We start from the raw sequence: 12,767 nt of genomic DNA, 5'->3' as shown, positions 1-12,767 counted from the left end.
AAAATTATGCCACCAGCAAATGTGAGCCAGAATTTGAACCAAGGTCTCCTGACTCTAAGTCTATATTTCTCTTGATTACACCATAAAATGGAAATAAAGACTTGTAATTGTCCAGTATTTCTCCCTCCCCCTTACCCCATTTCAATTTTCCACTGGAAAGTCTGACCGTGACCCCACACATGATCATTTTTGGTTAGCAAAGAGAATCTGACCTCATTCTTCAAGTTTCTGGCCAAGAAGTGTTCGGCCACATGGGCAGGGAGCACATTTTCCAGTAGGACACGATTCAGGTTCTCCATGGTTTCAATTTCCTCACGCTCTTTATTGAACTTGTTCTTCCATAGGAAGTCTAACCTACAGTAATATTCATTCTGTTACAAGAGGACACAGAGGTAAAGAAACAATAGGCATCTTGTCCTGCTAGAGCGAATAGGTTTTAAAGAGATAAAACATAATATAATCCACCCTCCCTAAAATACTTTCTGTTATGAAAAAAAAAATGCCTTCCAATATGGCACTGAGAAAAAGGTTGTTATCCAAAGATAACAGCTGTTACAGAAATTTAATCATATATGTGGCACTGCTGTCTTTGGCCATCATTTACCAATAATGTTAATTTTTAGTTTGCTTTTAAAATGAGAAAAATCACAATCACTTTTTTCCTCTAGGGCACATTATTCAGGTGAATGGGCAATAGAAAACTGCATATTTTCAGGTATATTTGAATGGTACTGAGAAAGCATAGTTATATTTATATGCAAATTTATTTTGACAAAATTTCAATTAAAATTATATTGCATCTAGTTGGGAAAACTCACTTTACTGTGCTTTATAATGTAGTTATGGACAAAAGAAAACATTTCCTATATAGTTACTTTTTTTTCCCTTTGACAAGTAAAGTGTATTGTTATTAGAATTAAAGAGGCAGACTCCAGACAAATTCAAAAGTGCTTCCAATAAAACACACCGTTTAAATAAATCTGTGTAGATGTTCCATTTCCCACCTATGGACTTTTTGCTTTCAGCATTGTGATTTATCATTCTTGATGCAAATTAATGAAAATAACAAACAGTGATTAAGTCTTTTTTTAACAGAACAGTCTAATAGGGAGGGTGCACTTTTGACACAATAGACATTTGACAAACAAATACAGATGATCACGCAGAAATCTTTTTCTGAGTTGACTGAAGATATAAACAACATCTCAAAAAAAGAACAAATAACAAACAAACAAAGGGTCTAGTTCACAAATGAAAAATAAGTAAAGATCCCTTATTTTCAAAGTGAGGAAAAAGGTTTCAAGTTATAAATTATGTTTACTTTGGCCTACATAAGTAGACTTAGATGTATTCTTCTTTATCTGCTATAATTTAATTCACATCCTGCATTGGGGAACTTTCAGAAAAGATTTCCAATGATATTTTAAAAACTATTTATTTTAAAAAACAGACATTCTTCAAATCTTCTTCACCACCTTCCCCTCCTGAAAATATAGACTTTCACCCAAAAGAATCAAGCCATGCATTTATTAGAACAGAACGCTGCCTTGAAAAATGAGCCAGGTTATTAAACAAAAGGAACAATTCAGCCAAATACTTAGTAAACAAAGGACTTTTGGGGCATTGAACAGACACAGTCACATACTAAAAATGAGACTAATAACCAAACAATTAACTTTACACAGAAAATGAAATCTTTTCAAGTGACCATTCAACATAACAACCCCAAACTATTTGTCATGTACAGTATGTTTGTATAGAACTTAGATGAATAATACATGATATAAGAACTCTAGAATTCTTCTTAAAGGTTTCTATGTAGATAAACATTAAGTTTTTATGCTACTAATTTATCATTCTTATTCTTTTTTCTTTTTTTTTTGTAAAAGACTATGTGTCTGTACCAGTCAGAATTGCCTTTAGAATGCTTATACCAGTGATAATAAGGTTAATGTATCCTATAGGCAACTGTACGAAGTGACTTTAAACTCTTTTTAAATCACTCAGCTTGTCAGATGTTTTATTTGTCCCCAATGTACACTCAACCAAGGAAGAAAAATGCCTATGAATATTAATTGAGGGCTTCACATCTGAGGTAATGGAGATAATATTTACAAAGTTGTTTGCAAGAGTAAGACCATAGGACCACTAGATTTAGACTTTGAAGGGAAATTAGTTGGAAAACATGCTTTCCTTTATAGGTAATAAAGAAGAAAATTAGGAACAAGGTACAGTGTTGGGAGAGGAGAAGGGCGAGGTCATTAAAAGGGAGTTCCCTTCTTTAAACCTCTAAGGTTTTTTTTTTTTTTTGGTTGGGAAATGAGGGTTAAGTGACTTGTCCAAGATCACATAGCTACTAAGTGTTAAGTGTCTGAGGCCACATTTGAACTCAAGTCCTCCTGAATCCAGGGCCGGTGCTCTATCCACTGTGCCACCTAGCTGCCCCTAAATCTCTAAGTTAAACAACAATGTAAGAAGGTTGTCACCTTTATTTTTGGTGACCTAAAATTACAGGGTCTGTAAACATTAAAAAAACTGATTTATGAATGACAATTTAAATCTGTTTTATGTACAGTACATATTTTAAATTTGAATTAAAAATTATTTTACTTAAAATAATAAGAAAAGAATGCTAATTTACTCAGGTAGTAAACATGTTAGTTCCCTTTCTCTCTCTCTCTCTCTGCTTCAAGTAGAATGGTGATAGAAAAAAAAAATCAACCTCAGGGCAAAATGCACTATAGGCTAGCAACAAATAAATAATTAAGTTCCCAAATAACTGCACAGTGTGAATTAAAAAGCAAATTAGAAATGATGATCATTTTGTTGTCATGAATACTAATTTCATTTGAAAATTTTATTCTGAAAAATGTGAGTTTGAAACATTTGAATTTGAGAAGGAAGTAGAGACAAGAGTACTACCACAGGCTTCTAGAAACAATTGTGTTCAAACGGATATTAGTTATTGAATGCATTAAGTATTATTGGAACATCTAGTATCTGGGAAAATAATAATGATTGTAATAATAACTTTTCTATAGAGCTTTTACATTTACAAAGCACTTTGTTCACAATAAGCTTATGAGGTAGTTAGTGACATATCCTTATAACTATTTTACATTTGAGAAAACTGAGGAAGAGTAGTTTAGACTTGCTTGAGATCACTCAGAAAATAAATGTCAGGGCTGGGAACTGAATTCAGCTTTTCTAACTCTGAATCCAGTGCTTTTTTCTATCTCCTGTTACTTGAAAAAGGAAAAAAAAAATTATTATATTAAAAAAAAGGTCCTAGGTTAGATTCTGTCAGGAGATTTTACCAAAAGTTTTTCAAATAGGTGTCAGAATTTTTTTTTTCTTTTTGGAGGGGTTAATTCTTTCAGATAACATTATCATAGCTTACTCCTTAGGGTCTACACGAATGACCATTACACCAACTAGATAAGTACCTCACTATTAAAGGTAACCATTATTTTATCAACTTCTCTAATGCACAGAGCAGTTATTTGATTAAGTTGTTTGAGTCTTATGGAACATTTATCATCTTACTATATCAAGGGCGTATGATTTTAGATCCTCGAGGGTAGCCACAATTTTTGTAGGGGTGAGCTGCTGTTCTTCATGAGTCGTGGCCAAAATCTTTTATCACCTGATGGCCAACACTGTAGTGAGGAGCCTGTCCTCATTGCATATGGATGTGGACAGCAGGTGTGATGCGCTGAGCCTCTATTCATAGGCTTCTACCTTGGTAGGGATTGACAGAGGTGGCACCTCACCAGAATAACCTTCCACAACTCCAGGCCATTTTCACAGCACAATAAGGTACCGGAGCAGGGATTTTTGGGAGAGAATTATAGAATTTTAACATTGAAAGGGACTTCAGAGTCCAAGTGGTCTAATTTCTGCCTGACCAAGAATCTCCTCAGTAACATCTTGAAAACCTCTAGTGAAGAGCAGCTAGGTGGTGCAGTGGACAGAGCAATAGCCCTGGAGTAAGGAGGACTTGAGTTCAGACACTTATTAGCTGTGTGACCCTGTGCAAATCACTTAACCCAGATTGCAACAACCACAAACTTCTAGTGAGGAGGAAATGCCCTATGCCATATTGTGCAAGATTTTTTTTGCATCTTTATCCATTGCTTCTAGTTCTGCTCTCTGAGGCTAAGCCTAATCCCTCTTCTACATGAGAACCATTCAAATACCTAAAGACAGCTATTATACCCACCTCAAAGTTTTTTCCTTAGGCTAAACATCCTGCTTACAAACATCCACATTAAAACAAGAAAAACAGTGACAGAAATACACTACAAAATATGTATTTCAAAATAAGTGTTCAAAAGGATATTTTTTCTAGTCTCATATTTTCTAACTATATAGATATTTTCTTATAGGATCGTAAGCTGACTTGCTATTTTGAGGCTTAAATGGAAGTAAAAGTACACAGGTTGACTTCCTGTGTTCAAAGCATTTGCCCATTCTTGTCAAAGAGTTGAGAGCATTTACCCTTCAGGTTGTATTTCTGGACCTTGTCATTATGGGCTTCATCCTCTCTCTTTGACACATGTAGTTCCCAGATGTGGTTGCATGAAAATAAAGACATAGGTACATACAAAAATCCTTATTAGTAGAAATAACAGACTTCTTACCTGTCTCCCCAGAACCAGTAATGTGACGAAGAATATAAAGAGAGACACAGAACCCATGGTCTTTAGGTCTTTCCATATTCCCGGTCTATACAACAACAACAAAAATGCATATAGATAAATTGTTTGTACAGGCACAACTCCTCAGTCATATTTAGTCTTTCACTTGTGCTTGTGTGTATTTATATCTATTTTAAGACTCAAGGATGCTTACTACTAGCTGTGTGACCCTGGGCAAGTCACTTGACTTCAAATGCCTTAACATCTGGGACCACCTGCAATTGTCCTGATATTGTCTTGCAACTGGAATCAGATGGTTCTGGAGGAGAAAGTGAGGTTGGTGACTTTGCACAGCTGTCCCTCACTTAAATCCACTTCACTGCAAGTCATGACATCATCTTGATGTCATGATCCTCTTTGAGAATGAAGGACAAATAACAAGAAGACTCAAAGATAACTTGTGTGATTTGTTCCTACTCTAGGAGAAACACTGCAGTAAGACTAGTATTCTGGTTAATCTATGCAAAGGAAACAACAATTAGCAAATCTGTTGTAAGGAGAATGTTTACATCTATATTATTCAATTTCAGCAAATATAATATCTATTGACAAGTAAATTCAGGAGTTAGTGGGACTAAGAACAAGAGTAAAGATAAATGAGACATTCTTCCTGTCTTATGGAGTACATAGTCTAATAAGGGCAATAAGATATGCACACAAACAAGTATTATACAACTGTGGTCTCTTTCATTGATTTCATTCATTATATTATAATGAATTTGCTGTAATTTCTTATTTATTGACACATTTTTTAAAAAAAGATTTAGTATTATTTAAAAGATTTTTTTTTGAGCAGGGTATGGTGTCATATATTTAAAAAATATTTATTTAAATTTTAATTTATGGAATAAAATAAGCATTTCCATAACAATATCATAAAAATGATTTTATATGAAATTGCAATCTTATGTACAACTTGTTATCCTTTTTAAAAAGATAATAAAATTATCATGTAAATTATTTTTGCTTAATATTTCTCCCCCTCACCACACATTACACAGAAATGTGTGTGTGTGTGTGTGTGTGTGTGTGTGTGTATGTGTAAAATCATTCTATACGTAGTTCTTTTTCGTCAGTTCTTTCTCTGGATGCAGATAGCATTTTACTTCATATGTCCTTTGTAGTTAATTTGGGTATTTATAATAATCCAAATGACTTGGTCACTCAACATAACATATAATTCCTGCTGCTAGATTGGCTGAGACAGGTTGATTGCTTGAGCTCAGTAGTTTTTAGCTATATTAAAGCTAGAGCTGATCAAGTGTCTGCACTAAAACAGGCACCAATATGATCAGCTTCTGGGAATGGAGGGTTGGCAGACTGCCTAAGGAGTGGCTGAACTAGCCCAGGTCAAAAAAGCAGCTAGGTGGTGCAGTGGATAGAGCACTGGCTCTGGATTCAGGAGGACCTGAGTTCAAATATGACCTCAAACACTTGACACTTACTAGCTGTGTGACCCTAGGCAAGTCACTTAATCCCAATTGCCTCACCAAAAAATAAACAACAAAAAAACCCAGAGCACACTAAAGCTTTTGTACCTATCCATATTAGGACTGGGCTATTTAGTGTTTGCTGCACTTCCAACCTAGGAAGGAAACCCGGTTTCAAAAGACTTTTTGAGGAAATACAAAATTTAAAGTATATTGTTCTTTTTAAAGCTATATATGTATTGTTATTTTTCAAAAATTGTATTAAAAGCAAGATCAGTTAATAGAAGAGTGACAAAAAAGGTGAAAATTAGGGTTAGATAAAATGAAAACTACATGAAGCAGAATGAAAGGTATGGGGAAAAGGATAGGATAGAGAATATAATAAGGATTCAGGAAGAGAGAAGGAAGAATAGTCTATCAGATGAAGTTCCTTGATAGGTTGGAAAGATTTGTCCCCTGGTTTACATGCTTTTAATATCATGAGTGCCCAAGGTTGTAGTGGGTGCTTATTTAATACCTCTTCTCTTAGTAAACCTAATTCTTACAACTTTGAAGTACTATATTTAGCAGTCAACAAATGTGAAACCAGAATTTTTTGACTATCTTTGAAAAAGAACTTAGTATCATCAAACTTCATGGAGTTTAGAATTTTCTCTTTTGAGTATTAAACATAATAGTGCAGTTAATTGATAGTAATCAAGTTATTCTATTTTACTTAGAGTAAGTGATTAAAATGTTCAATTAATCACTCTCATCCACAGGCTTTAGATTGTGTGAAAAGTCTTTGAAAGTCATTGAATTAAATAAAGTGACAACAGAGAAGAAGTCTTTCAATTGGCTGAGGGATTTATTCACACTCTCTAGGTTGTATCTAAAAGTACTGAATTAGCTTTAATTAGGGAGTTCTAGCAAGTGGTGAGCAGGGAAGTGAACCTTTCCAGGAAAATGTCTGAGTAAGAGCTAGAAAGGTAGGGTGGTGGTGGTCTGGGGTGGGGGGGGGTTACTTTGGCCTTGCCCCAGTTTCCTTTTCCACTCTCCCCACCCTAGCTTTAGCTGGAATGGGAACTTGTGAGTTTATACAATTATGTAAGATTTTGGATTTCCTATCTTCCCATCAGTATTGTCACTCTAGGATCGGCAGAGATTGGCAATAAAATCTATATTGGAAGCCAAGGGCAGACAAGACAGATTCATTATGCTTAAGGTGAACTTCTTCATCCTCTGATAAGTAAAAGGATTGTCAGCTATCAGAAGTTGTAAGTTAACCCCTTTGCCACATGTGTCCTTGAGCCTGAACCCACTTTCCTCTGTACTCTCTATATACTTGTGGGACAATGAGAGATGTTTTGTATAATATTAGCACATTTCCCAGAGTTGTTGTGGGAATCAAATAAAATAATGATTATAAAGTGCTTAGCATAGTGCCTAGGACACAGAAAATGTTATATAAATGTTAGCTGTTATTATTGTTGTTATGGTTAGGGATAGCTTAATTAATTTAATGGAATTTATGCATGTATACACAATTATTTCATTTAATTTTTTAATTAGTAAAATAATTAATTATTTTAATTAATTTATGTGTGTATAAATATATATATGTACATATATATAAAACTCCTGTACCCTTCCCTGCACACCCCCACCTTCCCAGATTAAATATTTTAATTTATTTTTTTTGTTCCAATCTCTATCCCTCCTTCCCTCCCTCCCCTTCCTCCCTCTGTGAGGTAACAAACAATCTGATACGGGCCATACATAATTTGTCATATAAATTATTTATATAAATTGATATGTATATGTTATTTATAAAACAGTTATTTAAGGATTTAAAATACTAAGTTATATGTATTAGAATTATATCTAGGTATTTTTGTCATATACGTGTATATGTATATACACATATCTATGTTTGATATATGTATAAAATATAATTATATATCACAAATAAAATAAAAAATTAAAAAAAAAAGATTTCTAACTCTGAAAAAAAGTATTAGCCAGCGAGACTCAAATGAATTCTAAGAGCATTGGACTTAGAATTAAAAGACCTGGGTTTGAGTGCTGAAGATCTGATATATACTTGTGTAGTTTGGGGCAAGTGATTGCACCTCTATGGGTTTTGCTTTCCTTAGTTGTAAAAAGATTTTTGAGGCCCTTTCAGAATCTAAATTTATTTAGCCCATGATCCTATAATCTTTGAAGTCCTTCCCATCTCTAACCTATGGCGATTTTATTCCATATGTCCTGGAGAAATTTTCTCCTTGGGTCTGAATGGTACACATGCCTACAGCAAACTCAACATAATTACAGTTTGTCAGCTTCTTAGCTAAACATGCTGAAACAGAATGAGCCTGACCCTTAGTTTCAAGAGTTCTAGTAGAAAGTGAAAGTGAAAAAATTTGAGGGAATGCTTGAAATACTTGATGAGCCTAAAAGCAAACTGCTTAGGTGGGGCAAGGATGATCCTTTCTTTAGGTCTCAGAGAAGGAGAGAGGGGAAAAAAATAGCAGTCTATGGGACTTCAAGCATGTTTTGATATTTCTTTTCTTATTTTATAGAGGTAAAATAAGAATAAAAATTTCTTAAAATGAAATTATGGTAAGAACTATAGCTTCATTCTATATATTGGATGAAAAGTAGATCATTTGAAACTTACAGAGTTAAGGTGCTGAATCCAAACTTCTACTGTCAAAGACCTCTCATTTGTTTTAAGCTAGCAATGTTGGTGAAATTTGATTTATTTTAGGAGATTATGCAAAATATGAAAATAACTCACCCTTCCAAAAAATTACTTAGGAATTAAATTCTTTTACATCTGGTTAGATCAGTAATGAAAACTGATTAAGTTTTTTTATATTAGCAAAGACACTGCAGCACTGTCTCAAAACATTCATTATGACCAAGTTGGAAATATATTAGAGATGCAAGGCTGGTTCAATATTTGAAAAACAATGTACATAATTATAATAAAACATATAGCATGGAGTTTGATTAAGGAACCATGGTCAAAACTTCATTACAAACATAAACACAAAACATATTAATAGATAAAGAAAAAGACATTTGATTAAAAATCTAATACTCGTTTATGCAAAAAAAGGGAAACTAAAGGGTGATTCTTACCCTTCTTTGGGCCCCTTTGCCAGTCTGGTGAAACCTATAGACCCTTTCTCAGAAGAATGCTTTTCAATTTATACAATAAAATGCATAGAATTCCAAAGGAAACTATTTTAGGATAGTCGTTATAATATTTAAAAAGTTCATATATTGGGGGCGGCTAGGTGGCGCAGTGGATAAAGCACCGGCCCTGGATTCAGGAGTTCCTGAGTTCAAATCCGACCTCAGACACTTGACACTGGCTGTGTGACCCTGGGCAAGTCACTTAACTCCCATTGCCCCGCAAAAAAAAAAAAAAGTTCATATATCCTAGGTTTAGCAGCTTTCCTTCCTTCCTTCCTTCCTTCCTTCCTTCCTTCCTTCCTTCCTTCCTTCCTTCCTTCCTTCCTTCCTTCCTTCCTTCCTTCCTTCCTTCCTTCCTACCTCCCTCCCTCCCTCCCTTTCTCTTTTGGACTTCTCTGTTGTATCTACCATTAACCCATTTTGTAGGAGAGGGGCAAACCATTTGGCCCCTCTGTTTCTTATTTTTCTGTCTGGTTCCAAATATATAAATGATACTTGTCCAGTATAACTCACTGAGATAGTTTGAGGACAGAAATAAGATAATAAATGTTAAAACCCTAAGAAGAAATTTTGAAATGCTGTAAAAATTGAGGTATTATTTAGTAAATATCTACTCTAGTGTTCCTGGTGATGCTATTTAGAGAGATTATGTGTCTCCCAAAGTACTCAACCCACTCTCTGGAAGTCATTTTCTTCCTGTCAGAAATCTCCCAATCTAATTTTCTTATTTTGTGTCAGATTTATACCATATTTATGATCTTTAAATCTAATAAATGGTAATTTAGAACACATCATAGACTTCATGTGAAAATGAGTAATGATAGATGACAATGCTTTCTTTAGGAATTTAATACTACTTTTCTTTCTATAACAGAGAAACAAACATTTTGTTTTTTTCTAATATTTTTAAAATTTGTGAGAAATTTTTAGTTCTCATCCTGATGTTTGCTTACAAATCACAAAATAAATTTAATTTAATTACAAATACTTAAAGAATTCACTTTCACCAACTAGAAGTAGCACACTGTAGTATAATTTGCTCTGAACTTGGAATCACAAGAGCTAGTTTCAAATCTGCTAATTCAGAAGTCCTGGGCTCAGGTCCTTACTGTATTCTCTGATAACCAATGGCCCTGGACTTAATTTCTTAATTTGTCTGTGCCTTATTTCCTCATCTGTAAAATGGAGGCAAAACTATTTGCATTATGCATCTTATAATGTTAGTATAAGAAAAGCATTTGTTAAATATATGTTTGTTGTACTTGTATGTGTAGAATATGTAATGTTATAGATTACTCTGAATTTTGCAGAGTGGATGACAGAATATTCTCACTCTTCTGAAAAGCTAAGATTGAAAATATAAAAAAAGAGTCTATGTTCACTCATTTGTTTATGCTTAACATCTTTAGAACATTGGAAAATGTGGAAATGTTGGGAAGAAAATTGGACAAGACATTTACTTATCAAATGAGACAATAATTGTAATGTACTTAATTCAGTGTCTGGCACATAGTAGACACTATATAAATGTTAAGTATTATTATTATCTTAAATTTAACCTGGGGTGTTGCCTTCAATCCTTTCACTCAAACTAACATTAAAGACTGCATATAATTGCTCAATGCCTTACACTGAAATTAGAGTAGGAGAAAGAAAATTTAATTCAGCTCACATTGGTACTAAATTTGCTTCCAGTGCATAAGGGGGGAAAAATCCTCCTGAGAATTCTTTGGTGAAAGAAGATTTCACCTTTATTCACAATGCAGAGAAATGTGTATTTTTATGCAATATATCAAATAGAAAAATCAAAGAATAATGCAAAGCCAAAATTTGTAATCACATAATAGGCTATGGTACAGATAATTCAAGGTTGATTTTTATCTTTTATATAGTTTATATATCTTTTTTTTTTTTTAGTGAGGCAATTGGGGTTAAGTGACTTGCCCAGGGTCACACAGCTAGTAAGTGTTAAGTGTCTGAGACTGGATTTGAACTCAGGTACTCCTCACTCCAGGGCCGGTGCTCTATCCACTGCGCCACCTAGCTGTCCTTATATATCTTTTAGTAGTTAGTATTGGAGGGGTTGTAGAAACTTAACTTATCAAAAGACAGCTATACTATTTTCATTTCCCACCAGATATGCTGCTTTTGGACTTCTTAGAAACTCTTTTCCTTACCTAGGAAACTCATCACTAGGGCATCTCATTATCCTACAAGATTGAATCTGCCTGGTACTCATATCTGATCAGCACTCTTTGTCCCTCTAATTGGACCCTCTGACTGGAGGGCAGGGCTATTGGCTGCAGGACCTTTATTTTAAGAGGGGTGGCTAAACAGTTTTTCTCCAACATTTTGTTGTTGTTGTTGTTTTGTTGTTTTGTTTTTTTTTTACGGGGCAATGGGGTTAAGTGACTTGCCCAGGGTCACACAGCTAGTAAGTGTCAAGTGTCTGAGGCTGGATTTGAACTAAGGAACTCCTGAATCCAGGGTCGGTGCTTTATCTACTGCACCACCTAGCCACCCCTTTCTCCAACATTTTTGACCAGCTACCCTGCTCTTGGACATCTTTGGAGCTCTCCTATATGCCCCTCTGTCAGGTATCTCTCCCCTTCCTCTCTTTACTTCTTACTTTTCAGCTTTGTTTTGTGTGTTGTCTTTATTTTGATTTTTATTTGAATCTCCAGCTCAGTACTTGGCACATAGTAGGCGCTTAATAAGTATCTATTGACTAACTGACATCGGTGGAGCTGAGAATTGGTAAAACCATTCTGTAAAGCATTTTGCAATTAGGAAAATACAGCCCCTCATATATCCATACCCTTTGCACTGGGGATTCTACTGCTAGGTGTGTGTGTATATATATATATATTCAAGATCATTGACAGAAGGAGTCCATATATGCCAATATATTTATAGCAGCATATATGAAGGTAGCAAAGAACTGGAAACAAAGTAGAGGCCCATCAAATAGGGAATTGGTTAAACAAATTGTGATACATGAATAAACTTCCCAATGAGGATAATTCTTCTCAAAAGAATTAAATGTAGTAACAAGACAAATGAGTATCTGTGAAAATAGATAATTTTGTAAAGCAACTTTGAGGAAAAATATTAAGACCATTAAGAATTAATGAAGTCCCATTTCTCCATAAAATTCCTGGTATAGAAAGAAATTTTATATTCTATTCTTTTAACCTTAGAAAAATGTAGGAAATCCCTTCTTTTCAAAGCATACTACCTAATACTAAACCTTAACAAATCAATAAGTCTCATGACAATTATACAGATGTATTTTGGGGCATACTGGTAATAAACATTTATGTAAACTTTCCCTCCAAACAATTTCCTTTTAGTTCCACTGCTGTAATTACTGTGTGCACTATCATAAAAGATTTTCAAGTACAGCCTCAAATCCCACAATTACTTCATTTTAATGATAGAATAATAACAATCC

At 34.3% G+C, this 12,767-nt stretch overlaps 1 protein-coding gene across 2 annotated transcripts in view; it reads right to left on the bottom strand.

Moving 5' to 3' along the window:
- ADCY2 (adenylate cyclase 2) overlaps positions 1-12,767 on the bottom strand; it is a 544,207-nt gene that overhangs the window by 38,724 nt on the left and 492,716 nt on the right. For both annotated transcript variants that reach the window (XM_043977444.1, XM_043977445.1), the window contains 2 exons: positions 4,644-4,728; positions 213-371 (listed from right to left, as the gene is read on the bottom strand). In XM_043977444.1, coding sequence (XP_043833379.1) covers positions 213-371; positions 4,644-4,728 — 244 coding nt within the window. The remainder of the gene's footprint in view (positions 1-212; positions 372-4,643; positions 4,729-12,767) is intronic.

This window comes from Dromiciops gliroides, chromosome 1 (assembly GCF_019393635.1).
Source record: "Dromiciops gliroides isolate mDroGli1 chromosome 1, mDroGli1.pri, whole genome shotgun sequence".
Lineage (NCBI taxonomy): Eukaryota > Metazoa > Chordata > Mammalia > Microbiotheria > Microbiotheriidae > Dromiciops > Dromiciops gliroides.
The sequence above is the reverse complement of the archived record's forward strand: the minus strand, read 5'-3'. Positions and strand labels throughout refer to the sequence as shown.